The following is a 16363-nucleotide window of genomic DNA, read 5'->3' as shown; positions in this document are numbered from 1 at the left end:
CCTAGGCAACAAAGCTACAAACCATCTTTCCAGCAAGTTAAAAACTAAAAAATAAATTAGCTGGGCCTGGTGGTGCACATCTGTAATCCCAGCTACTGGGGAGGCTGAGGCAGAAGGATCTCTTGAGCCCAGGAGGTGGGGGCTGCAGTGAGCTGAGATCCATCACTGAACTCCAGCCTGGGCTCAGAGCCAGCCTCTGTCGATCAATCAATCAATCAGTCAATCAGTGTCTCGTCTGGGCCTAAATTTCTCTAGAACACAATGGAAGAAGGAAAGTGGAAGAAGGTGGATGTAACCCACAGCTGGGAGCCCTGAACTCTGCTGGTGGCAGATGGCTCTCATGTCCTCACCAGGTTGCCCTGCAATCACATGCTGCATCCTTTTTCCTGAACCTGCCCCACGTGCCCCACCACGCAGCCACTCCGAGGGTTCCTTCAAGGGCGGCAGCCCTGTCACGTGTTCCAAAAGTGCTCCCCTGTGTCCTGACAGCCTTGCCATGTGTCCCATCATGCCCACACGCTCCCACTGTGTGCCCCACCTCGCACCCATGCCCCATCATGTTCTGCGTGCTCGTTAGGTGCCCCAATATTCCCCGCGCGCTCCCATTACGTACCCAGCCTCACACCCCTGCAAGTTCCCCATCATGCTTTCTGTCGCTCCAGTTAGGTGCCCCATCATGCCCCACGCGCTCCAATTACGTGCCCCACCTAACCGCCCCACGTCCGTGCCCCATCATGCCCCGCACGCTCCGGTTACAGGCCCCCCCTCGCGCTCCCTCACGTGCCCCATCATGCACTGCGCGCTCCCATTATATGCCACCACCTCACGCCCCTGCACGTGCCCAACGTGCCCTGCGTGGTCGCGTTACATATCCCATCACGTTTCGTGCGCTCCTATTACCGGCCGCACCTCGCACCTCACGGCGCGGCCTATGTAGTTCCAGAGCTCGCGAGAGCCAGGGCCGTTGGCGACAGTTGGAACGAAATGATGAGTGCCTTCTCGTGGCCCCAGAATGGAATGCCGCCATCGGTAGGGTCTGCCGGGTATAAAGGGGCCTTCGGAACCCCACCAAAGTCACAGCTAGGGAGGGCAGCGGGGCGCACCAGGCTGAAGGCTCACGCCACAGGGAGGGCAGCAAGGACATGGGGGGAAGCGCCTTAAACCAGGGGGTCCTGGAAGGGGACGACGCCCCCGGCCAGGTGAGGGCCCGGATGTTTCGGGGCGTCGATGACGAGGGGTGGCCGGGTGGGTCTGAGGCTCTGAGGCCTGGCTTTCATTCTCCACCAGTCCCTGTACGAGCGGTTAAGTCAGAGGATGTTGGACATCTCGGGGGACCGGGGCGTGCTGAAGGATGTCATCCGAGAAGGAGCTGGAGACCTGGTGGCGCCTGATGCTTCGGTGCTAGGTGTGCCCTGGGGCGGTTTGTCCGCAGGATCCATGTCATCGCACTCTCTGTTGGGGAAAGAGAGGCCACATTTTCAAAAAGCATTTAATGGGGTTGGAAATGCTTTGTTTGAAGTGGATTTTTGTTTTTGAAATGGGGTCTCGCTGAATTGCCCAGGCTGGAGTGCCGTGGTGCAATCATAGCTTACTGCAGTCTCCACCTCCGGGGCTCAAGTGATTCTCCAGCCTCAGCCTCCCAAATAAGGGATTTACAGACGTGATCCACCATGCTCGGCTAATTTTTAATATTTTTGTAGAGATGGGGGACTCTGTATGTTGCCCAGGCTGGTCTTAGCAGACTCCTGGACCCAAGTGATCCTCCCACTTCAGCCTCCCCAGTAGCAGGGATTACAAGCGTGAGCCGCTGCTTCCGGGCTGAATTAGTTTTTTTAAGAGGAAAGCTAGGGACCCCTATGTCCCCTTTGCGTGATGCTTCCACGAAGCTCTTGAACCTCTGAGCCGAAGGGCAGGCACCCAAAATGCAGAGAGAAGATTTTTTCCTGTACCTCAGGGTGTCGGGCAGCTTAAGCTCATCTGATCGCGTTGTTTCTGTGTGATAATGAGACTCGATATTATAGAGGCATGGGTGTTTTGGGTCCATTTTCTTTACATTCTTTCTTCTATCCTAGTGAAATACTCTGGATACCTGGAACACATGGACAGACCCTTCGATTCTAATTACTTTAGGAAAACTCCTCGGCTAATGAAACTTGGAGAGGGTAAATTCAGAGTGGGAGCTGGAGAAGAAGGGATTGTTTAGGGGCGAGATGAAGCAGCATACCTCAGGCTATTAAGACTGCTCAAAGCGCGGATTCTTTGAGTTGGCTTTGCTGAGGCTGGGTTTTGGTAAAACAGCCATGTTCTCTCCCCTTGAGACCTGGGCATTTGGGAGATGGCTTAACGGGCAAGGTATCTTTGCACTCTGACTTAACTAACCACTGGGAATGTTTCTGTGTTCATTAAGTAAAAATCGATTGAATGCTTGCTTCTCATAATACATGGTGAAAAGAGAGGATGTACTCAGAAGATTAGAACATCTCCACCGTTAAGGACCTCACAATGTAGTGGAGGAGACTGACCTGCACTCAGCTCACTTGGTAGAATCGGATGAGTGCCTGGGAGGTGAAAGCAGTGTTGTGGGTGTGCTTAATGAAGGCATGATTAATTCTAGCTGGGAGGTTCAAGGAAGGCTTCCTGGAATAGGCAGCATTTGAACTGAGCCTGGAAGTTTGAATAAAATTTCTATCGGTAGAAGCTGGGCGTAGGCTCAGGAGGAAGACATTGCAGGAAGAGGGAACTGTGTGAGGGAGACATGGAGGCCAAAGTACTGCTGACTTAGAAGGGGAAGAAACTGATAGCATTGAGCAGGATACTGAGCAAGCTTCACCCACCTTTTTTGTGTCTTCTTACAGATATTACACTGTGGGGCATGGAGCTGGGTCTTCTGAGCATGCGGAGAGGAGAGCTGGCCAGGTTTCTGTTCAAACCGAACTACGCCTATGGAACTTTGGGCTGCCCTCCCTTAATCCCCCCAAACACCACTGTCCTGTTCGAGATTGAGCTGCTTGACTTCCTAGACTCTGCTGAGTCGGACAAGTTTTGTGCTCTCTCAGCTGTAAGTTCCAGAGCACAGATGTCAGCACTTTACAGAGAGACGAATGGGTTGCTGTTTTTGGTAATTCTTCCAGATAGCCTGCCCTGCTGCTGATTGTCCGCTCCAGGGTGCCCCCGCGGCACCTGGGCGGTGGTGGCGGAGTTCCTCTGCTTCCTAGTCTGTGTTTGTCTTAGTAATAGCTCTCATGTGTAGATAAATGCGCTGGGGCGAGGTAAGGCTGTGAGTTTAAGGATTTGTGGTTTGAACTGATTTTCCGGTCACCCTTTGCCTAGTTCTCCCTGTGAGACAGCACTTGCTTTTCATCATTGTTTGATTTCCAGCAAGGCAGGCATTGGTAGCTCATAACTAGGGTGACTGGATAATTGATTGTCCAGCCCAGCACAGGTGAGAGTAAAAGGGGCTATTCACTGGAGGGGTTACCCATGACGTCGGGTTTAAACTGAGACAGTCCCAGGCAAACTGGAATGTATGACCACTGTTCTTACCACTTAAGTCTTGCCTCCTCTTTGTAGCCTTTCACTTAACCCTGTCCCTTAGATGCAGGGCTTCTGACCCCGTCAGCAGTCACAGGCACTGTCTTTATCATGCCATCTCACACTGACTCTATCTGTGGCCTTAGAGGTCCTTCCCAGGTTTTGTATCTTCACGTGGTATCTCTCCTGCTAAATTGTCAGCACTCCAAGTGAGGGAGCTCACCCTTTTTTCATCCTTCCAAGATTAGAGTTTCTTGCAGATGCCTGGTCCCACCTGTGGTGTACTGGTTTAGGATCTGTGGGGGTGGGGCTGGGACCAAAGAGGCTCTATGGGTGACTCTGAAGATGGCCAGGGTAGAGCATCACGACCATAAAGACCACCAGGGCCCTGAGCAAACCAAGACCTGTTCGATGCTTGGTGGCCAAATAGTGGTTTTGAGCACTGACTTCTGTGCTTGGCAAGCTCCATCAGTTTCTAATTCCATGGGAGACTGCTTCCTCAGAGAACATCGGGGGAAGACTGAAGAAGTAGACTTCCTTCTGGCTCTAGTGTGTAAAATGGGACCGGTTATAACACCTGTGTGGCTTCTGTCAGATTCAGAAGTGACTCCAACACAGAAGGCTGTAAACAGAAGTACATGATCTGAAAAAGAAGAGCTCACAGCTGTAGTAACACTTCTTTCTTTCAATTACTTTTTTTTTTTTTAAATGGAGATGTGTTCTCACTGTGTTGCCCAGGCTGGTCTCGAACTCCTGGGCTCACATGTACTAACACTTTGCTTGTGGTGTTACGGCTTTTGGGTTTCCCTGCTGAGTATTCCTGTCTCTGGTCCTCAGGAGCAGCAAGACCAATATCCACTTCAGAAGGTCCTTAAAGTGGCAGCTACAGAACGGGAGTTTGGCAATTACCTTTTCCGCCAGAATCGTTTCTGTGATGCCAAAGTGAGATATAAAAGGGTAAGAATGATTTAAAAGTTAAGTGTAAGTTTAGATCCTGAAAACTTCCTTGTTTAAAAAACACAGACTTTTTTTTTTTTTTTTTTTTTTTTTTTTTTTTTGAGACAGTCTTACTCTGTCGCCCAGGTTGGAGTGCAGTGGCACAATCTCGGCTCACTGCAACCTCCACCTCCCGGGTTCACACCATTCTCCTGCCTCAGCCTCCCGAGTCGCTGGGACTACAGGTGCCCACCAGCTAATTTTTTAATATTTTTAGTAGAGATGGGGTTTCACTGTGTTAGCCGTGATGGTCTCGATCTCCTGACCTCATGATCCACCCGCCTTGGCCTCCCAAAGTGCTGGGATTACAGGCGTGAGCCACCGCGCCCGGCAAAAAAACAGATTTTTGTCTTTCTCCTTACTTTCCATGAGCAGCCATTAAGAAAAACCTCATTTTAAAAAACCCTCATGCCAGGCCAAGGCGGGTGGATCACCTGAGGTCAGGAGTTTGAGACCAGCCTGGCCAACATGGTGAAAACCCATCTCTACCCAAATATAAAAATTAGCCAAGTGTGGTGGTGGGTGCTTGTAATCCCAGCTACTTGGGAGGCTGAGGCAGGAGAATTGCTTGAACCTGGGAGATGGAGGTTGCGGTGAGCCAAGACAGCATAATTGCACTCCAGCCTGGGGAACAAGAGTGAAACTCCATCTCAAAAAAAAAAAAAAAAGGTCTTGTTAGTTCTGAGCTCAAAGCTAACAACAACAACACAATCTTATTACCACTTAGGTTCCTGTTCCTTTCTACGTGACCTGTGTTTTTTCCTCTGTAGAGATGAAGATCATTTGTTCCAGCATTCCTAAATTTTACAGTTATGTGCCTCTGTGTGTATGTATTTTAAAATTTGTGTTGAGCCCATGGTGTATCTTTCCATTCAGGAAACTTTTCCTCCACTCTGGGAAACTTTCTTGAGTTATTTCTTTGGTACTTTACTCTTGTTCCCTCTGCCGTCTTTTTCTGGAACTCCTATTATCAGACCTCCTGCACTGAGCTTCTGGCTGTCCCTACCCCCGCAAACTAGTTTCCAACTTTTCTCCTGTTTGTGTCATTGTCTGGAAGCTTTCCTTGACTTTTGGCCACCTCTTCTGATGCATTTTTCATTTAAAACTGGGGGGCCAGGCACAGTGGCTCACACCTATAAGTCCAGCACTTTGGGAGTCCAAGCTGGGAGGATGGCTTGAAGCCAGGAGTTAAAGATCAGTCTGGGCACCATGGCAAGATCCCATCTCCACAAAAAATAAATTTTAGGAATTGAAGGGCTCTTTGTTCTTCCCCCCCCCCCCCAGCATTCTGTTCTTGTTTCATGCATGTATTATTTTATATATTTAGACTGTTGATTATAATGTAATCTCATTCTTTTTCTGTTTGGTTTTTCTACATATTGGGGACTGTGTCCTTTTGCACTAAGTTTGTCAATGACCTAAAGATGGTTTATTTCTCACTTGTGTAAAAGGCTAGAGTAGAGGCATGCAAGCCAGGGCCAGTTGGTGACTCTGCTCCAGACATTTTCAGATACCCAGTTCTCATTTCTAGGGTGGGACTCTGGCCTTGTAGTCCAGGATGAGGGTCTCTGAGTTCTAGCAGCAGAAGGAAAGAAAGGCTGGGGACATGTACGGCTCTGTTAAGGAAGGTTCTTGTCATATGACACTTCTACTGAATTATGTTTTCCAGAACCTGTTCTCCAGGCCTTGCCTAGCTACAAAGAAGGCTAGCAAATATCTATATTCTGGTTGTATGTATTCCTGGCCAAAAAAAGTCCTATTACTATGAAGGAAGGGAGAGCAGCTGCTGGGAGACAGGAGGCCCCCTCTTTCACGGAGGCTTTCCTCAAATGGCTGGTGATCTTTGACCACTAAGATTTAAAAGAGACATCACAGAGCTGATTGGGAACTCCAGGTACTTGGTGGGGCAGTGTGGTAAAAGAGAGATTGCACACGTCAGAGTACGTAGGTGTTTTCTCAGGGTCCATTGAGTCCTCCTCTTTCTGCCCCGTGTACATGCCGAGGGACCAGCATTCTGGGAGCTGAGCAGGGCTGCAGGACAGAGGTTCTCACTGTCTGGTATTGAGATTCCCTTTCATAGCCCCATTACCAGTATACTTACCTTCCTTCCATCTGCTCCAGCCTGCCCCCAAGTCAAGGGCCTCATTGGTTCTATTTTCCCAGAAAGTAGACCTCGTGATTCCTGAGGCCATCTGGACACATAGGGGCAATGAGGGTGGGGGGAACATTTTACCTGACCTCCTTTTTTCAGCCCCACCAGGTAGCTCTAATTCCTGGTTCCATCGGTTCCCAGGTCTTTCCAGGTTCTGAGGGGCAGACCAGTCCCTTTTACATTGGCACCGCTCTGCGAAGTCATCACACTGCCACCCACCCTGACCCCTTGGGTTTATTGGTCCTTTTCCTGTCCTTTGCTCATGTTGGAGTACTACCTGTCTTAGTCCCTTAGGGATGGAGAAGGTAGGGATGTGTGTGGAGCCTGCCTTGCTGAGCTAGAGGTTTTGCATGTCTTTTCCTAGTGCAAAGTTTCTCAGTCTGTGGAGCAGCAGACTGACATTGTCAGCACCACTGTGTCTCCACCTTTTGCTCAGCATTTTCTGGGTCACACAAGAAGTATTGGGGTTCCTGCTTTCAAGGGATTTGAATCTAGGGAGATAAAATGCAGTTCCAACAGCTAACCAATATCTGTGGTCTGAATGTTTGTGTCTCCCCAAAATGTGTATGTTAAAACCTAATCATCTATGTGATATTAGGAGGTGGGGCCTTTGGAAGGTGATGAGGTCATGAGGATGAAACGCTCACGAATGGAGTTAGTGGCCTTATAAAAGAGGTCCCTGAGAGCTGTCTTGTCCCTTCCACCATAAACTCTCGGCACGAAGAAAGATGAGCTAAGGTACAGAAGTGATCAGAACCTATTCAGGCCACAGTTGGTAGATTCCTAGTCAGAAATATAGGTTACATCTAAGGAATCATAGGAGGCGGCCACATTCAGGAAGACATTCAAATATGCGTGGGTGGATTTGGACTTGATGAAGTGGATGGCAGGGAACCACTGAGGAAGAGTGTGTTTGATCGATCAAAGTCATGTTCAGGGAAGAGGTAGTAGTTGTGCTGGAGCTCGTGAAAACTCAAAATTTCAATTGTAAAATTTTCAGGAGTTTTGTGCCCTGGTTAATGTCACTTTGGTAGCTTGAAATTAGCTCTGGTAGAAATATTTACAGCACAGGAATAGGCAAATGCTACAAAGCAGGGCTCCGCCTCCCCCCGAGAGCTGGCTATTAAACACGTACCATCATACCACTGTGTGCAGGACATGTCAAATGACAAACTTCATTTTAATGAGGATCTATTTCATGTTAGGCACTGTGCTGGGTGTGCTGTGCCTAAACCTGTTAACGGGATCCAGGAATGTGTTAAAGCAGTTGTGAATTGTGCAAATACAAGAAAAAACTCTGAAAGTACTTCCACAAAATGGATGGTTAGACTTGATGAAGTTGTATATGTAAGAGATCAAGGAAACGGAAGAAGGGAATTACTTGAAGCTTCCTGGTATGAGAAAAAACTTTAAACCAAGGAATAACTGGGAAATGAATAAATGAATGTGTTACTTTCAATTTTGATCACTCATGGGAATGAGCAGGTAAGCGGGCCTGTAGAAAACTGTTTCCGGGTGACAACTTGCTTCACGATTTCATTTGGGTATGAGAGCAGGGTTCAGGCGTGAGGTTCCAGCTCGTGATGTGAACGGGACCCGAATCCATTCTGTAGGTGTGGAGACAGTTGATGGGAACTTGCCTGGTGAATGCCCAGAGTTTAGAGATGGAAGAGAAGACCAAGGAAGGCTCATGACTTTTTGCCTGTGCTGCCATCTCCTGACACATTTTCCAGTTCTGTTTTTTGGTTTTTTGTTTTTTTTTTTGTTTTTTGGTTTTTTTTTTTTTTGGTTTTGTTTTGTTTTGAGACAGAGTCATGCTCTGTCTCCCAGCCTGGAGTGTATTGGCGCCATCTCAGCTCACTACAACCTCCGCATCCCGGGTTTAAGCGATTCTCCTGCCTCAGCCTCCCAAGTAGCTGGGATTACAGGCACTCGCCACCACGCCCAGCTCATTTTTTGTATTTTTAGTAGAGACGGGGTTTCCATGTTGGCCGGGCTGATCTTGAACTCCTGACCTCAGATGATCTGCCCACCTTGGTCTCCCAAAGTGCTGTGATTCCAGGTGTGAGCCCCCCGCCCCTGGCCTTCCAATTCTTCCATTCTACTTGCACCTTCCAAATGGAGTCCCAGGGAGTGCAGGGTCTGCCTTCACCCATTTTTATTGTTTTACTATTTTTTTGTTGAGATATGATTCACATACCATAAAATGTGTGCTTTTAAAGTATCCAATTCAGTGGTTTTTAGTATATTCACAAAGTTGTGCAGCCATCACCACTATCTAATTCTGGAACATTTTCCTCACCCCGAAATGAAACTCACAATTCTTTGGCCCCAGATAGCCTCTGTTCTCCTTTGTTTCTATGGATTTGCCTATTCGGGATATTTTGTGTAACTATAATTGTCAAATATGTGTCATTTTGTGGCTGGCGTCTTTCACTTAGCATGTCTTTGAGGTTCATCCATGTTGTAGCATGTACAAACCTCATTCTTTTTTGTGGTTTTTTTTTTTTATGAGACAGAGTCTCTGTCGCCCACGCTGGAGTGCAATGGCATGATCTCAGCTCACTGCAACCTCCACTTTCTGGATTCAAATGATTCTCCTGCCTCAGTCTCCCAAGTAGCTGGGATTACAGGCACCCACCACCACACCTGGCTAATTTTTGTATTTTTAGTAGAGACGGGTTGTCACCATGTTGGCCAGGCTGGTCTTGAACTTCTGACCTCAGATGATCCGCTACCTTGGCCTCCCAAAGTGCTGGGATTCCAGGCATGAGCCACCGCGCCCGGTCCCTCGTTCTTTTGTAAGGCTGCTTTTCCGTTGGATGGCTCTGCTGCTCTTTGTCCATTCATCAGTTGGACATGTGGGTTGTTTTCACTTCGTGACCATTATGACTGATGCAGTGAGCATTTATGTACAAGTTCTCATGTGAACGCATGTTTTCAGTTTTCTCGGGTATGTGCTAGAGTGCCATTGCTGGATCGTGTGGGAACTGTCAAAGATTTTTGAGGAACTGCCAAACTTTCCTACAACAGCTGCACCATTTTACATTCCCACCAGTAATGTGCGAAGCTTCCAATTTCTCCACATCTTCACCAATACTTATTTTATATTTTTAAAGTGAGGCATCCTAGCGGGGGTGAAGTGGTGTCTCACTGTGGTTTTGATTTCCATTTCCCTGATGACTGATGACATTGGACATATTTTCATGCATTTAATGACTATTTGTCTGTCTTTGGAAAAATGTCTATTCAGAGTCTATGCGTATCAGAAAATTGGGTCATTTGTCTTTATACTGAGGAGTAAATGTTGTTGATGTGCTCTGGATACTAGACCCTCAACAAATATAGGATTTGCAAATGCTCTATGATGTTCTGTGGGCTGTCTCTTCACTTCCTTGGTAGTGTCCTTTGAAACACAAAAGTTTTATATTTTGATGAAGTCTAATTCTTTGGTTATTTGTGCTTTTGGTGTGTTACCTAAGAAACCGTTTTCTAATCCAGGGTCACAAAAAGTTACACCTATGTGTTCTTCTAAAGTCTGATAGTTTTTTTTAAAGAAATATGAAATGCTTCATGAATTTGCATGTCATCTTTGCACAGGGGCCATGCCGATCTTCTCCCTGTCTTTCCAGTTTTTAGTATACGTGCTGCCGAATCGAGTGCAGAGTCTTAGAGTGTTAACTTCTGCTTTTAGGGCTGTGCTTCACTTTAGTTAATTTTTACATGTAGTGTGAGGTAAACATTCTTTTGCATGTTGATAGCCTCTTGTCCCAGCACTATTTGTTGAAAAGACAGTTATTTTCTCCCATTGAATGGTCTGGACACCCTTATTGAAAATCAGTTGACTATAGATATATAAATCTATTTCTGGACTCTGTGTTCGATTTCATTGATCTACATGTCTGTCCTTATGCTAGTGGTACACTGCCTTAATTACTGTGGCTTTAGGAAGTTTCGTTTTTTTGTTTATTTTTTTCTTTTAGTAAGTTTTGAAATTGGGAAATATGAGTTCTCCAGCTTTGTTCTTTCTCAAAAGTATTTTGGCTATTCGGGGTCCCTTGAATTTCCATATGATTTTTTTTTTTTTTTTTTTTTTTTTTTTTTTTTTTTTTTGGAGATGGAGTCTCGCACTGTCACCTAGGCTGAAGTGCAGTGGTATGATCTCGGTTCACCACAACCTCTGCCTCCCATGTTCAAGTGATTCTCCTGCCTCAGCCTCCCATGTAGCTGGAATTACAGGCACCTGCCACCACACCCAGATAATTTTGTATTTTTAGTAAAGATGGGGTTTCACCATGTTGGCCAGGTGGGTCTCAAACTCCCAACCTCAGGTGATCTGCCCGCCTCGGCCTTCCAAATGCTGGGATTGTAAAGGCGTGAGCCACCGCACCTGGCCACCATATGAATTATCTAATCAACTTGTCTGTGTCTACAAAAAAGGATGTTGAAATTTTGGTAGGGTTGCATGAATATGTTGACCAGTTGGGGAAATATTACCATCTTAATATTAAGTCTTCCAATTAATGAACATGAGATGTTTTTCCATTTTATTTGAATCATCTTTAATTTCTTTTTTTTTTTTTTTTTTTTTTTTGAGATGGAGTCTCACTCTAACCCAGGCTGGAGTGCAGTGGCACCATCTCAGCTCACTGCAAGCTCCGCCTCCCGAGTTCACGCCATTCTCTTGCCTCAGCCTCCCGAGTAGCTGGGAATACAGGTGCGCACCACCATGCCAGGTGGTGTGCACCTGTAGTCCCAGCTACTCGGAAGGCGGAGGTTGCAGTGAACTGAGATCACTCCAGCTTGGCGACACCACTGCACCCGGCTAATTTTTTGTATTTTTAGTAGAGACGGGGTTTCACCATGGTCTCGATCTCCTGAACTCGTGATCAGCCTGCCTTGGCCTCACAAAGTGCTGGAATTATAGGCGTGAGCCACTGCGCCTGGCCATCTTTAATTTCTTTCAACAACATTTTGTAGTTTTCAGTGTGCAAGTGTATCATTTGTTTTAAGTTTATTGCTACTTATGGTATTCTTTTTGAAGCTATTGTAAATGGAGTTGTTTTCTTAATTTCATTTTTGGGTTGTTCGTTGCTAGAGCATAGAAATATACCTGACTTTTGGCAGGGTGTGGTGGCTCACACCTGTAATCCCAGCACTTTGGGAGGCTGAGGTGGGCGGATCACAAGGTCAGGAGATCAAGACCATCCTGGCCAAAATGGTGAAACCCCATCTCTACTAAAATATGAAAAAATTAGCTAGGCATGGTGGTGCGCACCTGTAGTCCCAGCTACTCGGAAGGCGGAGGTTGCTGTGAACTGAGATCACTCCAGCTTAGCGACAGAACAAGACTCCGTCTCAAAAAAAAAAAAAAGAAAAAAGAAATGTACCTGACTTTTTAGGTTGATCTTGTGTCTTACAACCTATAACAGCCAGTTTTTAGCTCTGATAGTTTTTGTGTGTGGATTGGTTAGGGTTTTGCAGGTAAGGCTGTTACTCCTCTTAACCGTCTGCCTTGCCTCTGCACAGGCCTTGCTGCTTCTGCGCCGGCGATCAGCACCCTCTGAAGCGCAGCACCTGGTGGAGGCCGCCAAGCTTCCTGTTCTCCTGAACCTGTCCTTTACATACCTGAAGCTAGACCGACCCACCATAGCCCTGCGCTATGGAGAGCAGGCTTTGATCATTGACCAAAAGAATGCCAAGGCCCTCTTCAGGTGTGGACAGGTGAGTGGGAAGCCAGTGACTTGGGAATAAACACACAGAAAAAGGTAATAGGAGTGCTCAACTCAGCTACTGCATAAATGCTGTCTTTTTTTTTTTTTTTTTTTTTTGAGACAGAGTTTTGCTCTTGTCGCCTAGGCTGGAGTACAGTGGTGCAAATTCGGCTCGCTGCAACCTCCGCCTCCTGGGCTCAAGCAATTTTCCTGCCTCAGCCTTTCAAGTAGCTGGGATTACAGGCGTGCACCATCACGCCCAGCTAATTTTTGTATTTTTAGTAGAGATGGGATTTTGCCATGTTGGTCAGGCTGATCTTAAACTCCTGACCTCAGTTGATCCGCCCACCTTGTCCTCCCAAAGTTCTGGAATTACAGGCGTGAGCCACTGCACCCAGCCAGATGCTGTCTTTTGTAACTGTGCTTTTAAAGTTCTCTCCTTGGAACAGGCTTGTCTTCTCCTGACTGAGTATCAAAAGGCCCGGGATTTTCTAGTTCGAGCCCAGAGGGAGCAACCATTCAATCACGACATCAATAACGAGCTGAAGAAACTGGCTAGGTGAGCTGTGTTTGCAGGAGCATGAAGAGAGGAGATGGGTGGGGTTGCGACTCTGGTCTGTCCACCTGGGTAAAGGATGGTCTGGCGGTGTTGCCCAGAGTGTTAGGAGGCAGCCCCCTCTGCAGCTGGGTTTCTGAAGTGCTTAGCAGTGCGCTGCACTAGCAGTTCCCAGCAAGCAGGTGGGACAGACTGCCAAACTATACATCTCCATCATCGCCCACCTTTCTGTTTCCCCTACTGCAAATAAGCACCCCCTATAGAGGCGGGAGGGTGTAACTTTTTTTTTTTTTTTTTTTTTTTTTTTTTTTTTTTTTTTTTTTTATGAGATGGAGTCCCTCTGTGACCCAGGCTAGAGTGCAATGGCACGATCTTGGCTCACTGCAACCTCCGCCTCCCGAGTTCAAGTGATTCTCCTGTCTCAGCCTCCCAAGTAGCTGGGATTACAGGCGTGTACCACCATGCCTGGCTAATTTTTTTTGTATTTTTAGTTGAGACAGGGTTTCACCACGTTGACCAGGCTGGTCTCAAACTCCTGACCTCAGGTGATCCCCCCACCTCGTCCTTCCAAAGTGCTGGGATTACAGTCACGAGCTACTGCAACCAGCCCTGATGTCACTTAAAAAGAGTCTTCTGGTGTGCTCTTCCCTGCGTGCTCCACCAAGAACCACTGCTCCTAACCAAGTGCAGAAAGGCTCCTTGTAGGTCCTCGTGCAACCAGAAACAGGCCTTTCGGGTCTGACTCATACCCGTAGATTGACCTCCTTGTTATCCACATGACTAAGCACACCAGTCTTTTCGTGATGTAATTTTTTCTCATTATAGAAGTTTTGTGTTCATTGTAGAAACCCTTGAAAATATCTATGTATAAAGAGGAGTCCCCCATAACTCCATCACTTGGTAATAGGTACATGGCTTTTAAGGTATATGTTCTGTAATGGTGAAATTCTCTACTTGTCTTAATATTAAACATTCAGTCCAGATTGCTAGTTAAATCTTGCTTGGCATCAGTGTCTCAGATGTGAGTATCTCTTAGGTTACATTTCAAGCCTTTTAGGACTTGCCAGCAATTTCCTTTCTGGTATTTAAAAGTATCCTGTCAGATCTGGTCATTATTTAGTGAGAAAATCAGGAGAGGTTAGAGGCTGCTGAGGGTGTGGGGTCTCTTGGTGAGACTCAGCCTGGAGCCTCATGGCCAGAGGCACCTGCCCTTCAAGGCGGCCGTCCCTTCCAATTACGGGCTTTTTGTCCAGGGGCTTGGCTCCTTGGCCAGCTGTGGGAGCTTTCCCTGCCTCCCCACTTCTCCAGCTTACTTCCATCCTTCCCGATTCAGTTTGAGTCCTGATGAATTTTCAGTGTTTCTGGATGTGAGTGGAAAATTCCAGCCACCAGATGTCACCTCCTCCAAACACAGACCTTCTCTAATGAGTGTGTATTTCCCTCTCCAGCGATTACAGGGACTACGTGGATAAAGAGAAAGAAATGTGGCACCGCATGTTCGCGCGCTGTGGCGATGGTTCTACAGCAGGAGAAAGCTGAAGGTAATCAAAGGGCTGGGGTGGCACACAGGCTTCAGGATGGAGAAGCGTGCTGCTCTCCTCCGCCCAGGGTGAATGGTGGCTGTCTGCGGTTGAGGCTGGACGAGGGGTAGACAAGTTCCTTGCTCTAGCAAACAACACAACGGTAATGCAGGATGCACGTGCTGCATGCCTGCCTTCCCCGTGAGAATAAAGTTTGCCCAGACCTTCGGGTTAAATGTATAGGTTCAGGGGGCCTTGCGCTATTTGTTTGTTTGTTTGTTTGTTTGTTTGTTTGTTTGAGGCAGAGTCTCACTCTGTTGCCCAGGCTGGAGTGCAGTGGAGCTCACTACAACCTCCACCTCCCAGGTTCAAGTGATTCTTCTGCCTCAGCCGCCTGAGGAGCCGGAATTACAGCTATGAGCCACGGTGCTCAGCCTAAATTTATTTTTTTTAAAAACTTTGTTGACCGGGCGCGGTGGCTCACGCCTGTAATCCCAGCACTTTGGGAGGCCGAGGCGGGCAGATCATGAGGTCAGGAGATCGAGATCATCCTGGCTAACATGGTGAAACCCCATCTCTACTAAAAATACAAAAAATTAGCCGGGCATGGTGGCGGGTGCCTGTAGTCCCAGTGACTCGTGAGGCTGAGGCAGGAGAATGGAGTAAACACGGGAGGCAGAGCTTGCAGTGAGCCGAGATCACGCCACTGCACTCCAGCCTGGGCGACAGAGCAAGACTGTTTCAAAAAAAAAAAAAAAAACCAAACTTTTTTTTCCATGTTTTATGTGAAACTCTCTTGCAGTTGCTTGTAACATGAGACTATGAGTAGAGTCATGAATGTGATGGTTGATAGAGCTGGGCTTTGACGTGTCAAGCTTCTCTTCATCTTCTTTCTCCTGAGAACTCGAAAGCCTCCAACTTGACTGTGTCTCTAACACATTACTAAAGCAGACAAGATCTGGGTGTCGCAGGGTAGGGATGGGCTTTGGCTCTTAAATTCTGCTAGAGTTAGAGATTTGAAGATGCTGAAAGCAACAGGGAGCGGCATATAACATTCCTCTCGAGCACACACCTAGTAATTTTGCAGGCACGGGGCGGGAGTTCCCAAGTGCATGAGATAACCCTCCAGTCTGAACCCTCCAGTCTGGTCTACTATTTAATAAAATTAATGGAAACAAAATCACCTGCCTGAAACACCTGCTTAGCTGCACAGATAACTCTGCTCTCTCCTGAGAGAAGTTAAACAAGGAACAACAAGAAAACAGCTGCTGAACGGGTTCATGGTGATAAATCTCTCCTTTGTTGCTTCCTCCATCTCCCTACAAAAGGGGCTTGAGAGGAGGAGGCAGTGAAAAGGCCTATTCATCCCCAGCATTTTCACAGAGGTCCATAAACTGCTATCTGCACTTTCAGATGCACCCATCAGCATCACAGGTAAACGTTGCCTTCGTCACTGATGCTGGCCCTGTGAACCCCGGCCTTCAGGTCTTTCAGGGGCCTTTGGAGTACATATTTGCAGGTCTTCAGAACTGCTATGTGAGCCAAAGGACTTCCCTTGTTTGGCCACTTCTAGTATCGAGTAAAGATGAAGGGCAGTGACTGTTTGCCAAACATTTTGGACTGTGACCCCACAAGTCCCATCATGAATGAAGACCCAGCTCTGCCAGGGTCCATCCCAGACCCTGCTTGGGCAGCCCAGCTGGGCAACAGTTTTCCTCTGCATCATGTTTACCTCCCAGCCTTTTCAGTCTGTAGCACTGGAGGCTGCTGATCTTTAGATGGTGTCCTACATATTTCCAACTTGAGCATTTGTCTTACTATCAGCAATGACTGTATTTGTGTTTGAAAGTAGCCACCGGCCGGGCGCGGTGGCTCAAGCCTGTAATCCCAGCAC

At 47.3% G+C, this 16363-nt stretch overlaps 1 protein-coding gene and 1 non-coding gene across 6 annotated transcripts in view; one reads left to right on the top strand and one right to left on the bottom strand.

Moving 5' to 3' along the window:
• The first annotated feature begins 871 nt into the window (after nt 1-871).
• The window catches only part of FKBP6 (FKBP prolyl isomerase family member 6 (inactive)), a 30799-nt gene continuing 15307 nt past the window's right edge, over nt 872-16363 (top strand). The window contains exons 1-8 of one of the 5 annotated variants that reach the window (XM_050783751.1): nt 872-1029; nt 1288-1405; nt 2073-2162; nt 2856-3058; nt 4369-4488; nt 12209-12403; nt 12843-12952; nt 14398-14490. In XM_050783751.1, coding sequence (XP_050639708.1) covers nt 985-1029; nt 1288-1405; nt 2073-2162; nt 2856-3058; nt 4369-4488; nt 12209-12403; nt 12843-12952; nt 14398-14488 — 972 coding nt within the window. In that variant the 5' untranslated portion in view covers nt 872-984 and the 3' untranslated portion in view covers nt 14489-14490. Of the gene's footprint in view, nt 1200-1287; nt 1406-2072; nt 2163-2855; nt 3059-4368; nt 4489-12208; nt 12404-12842; nt 12953-14397; nt 14491-16363 lie in introns of all 5 variants that reach the window. The other 4 variants (XM_050783750.1, XM_050783753.1, XM_050783752.1 and 1 more) reach the window with 4 other exon arrangements.
• Nucleotides 10235-10342, bottom strand: LOC126951772 (U6 spliceosomal RNA). The gene has a single exon (XR_007724636.1). It is a non-coding gene; the product is annotated as a U6 spliceosomal RNA (small nuclear RNA).

The sequence above is a fragment of the Macaca thibetana genome, chromosome 3, assembly GCF_024542745.1.
Source record: "Macaca thibetana thibetana isolate TM-01 chromosome 3, ASM2454274v1, whole genome shotgun sequence".
In the NCBI taxonomy this organism is placed as follows: Eukaryota; Metazoa; Chordata; class Mammalia; order Primates; family Cercopithecidae; genus Macaca; species Macaca thibetana.
This window is presented reverse-complemented; position numbering and strand designations above follow the sequence as displayed.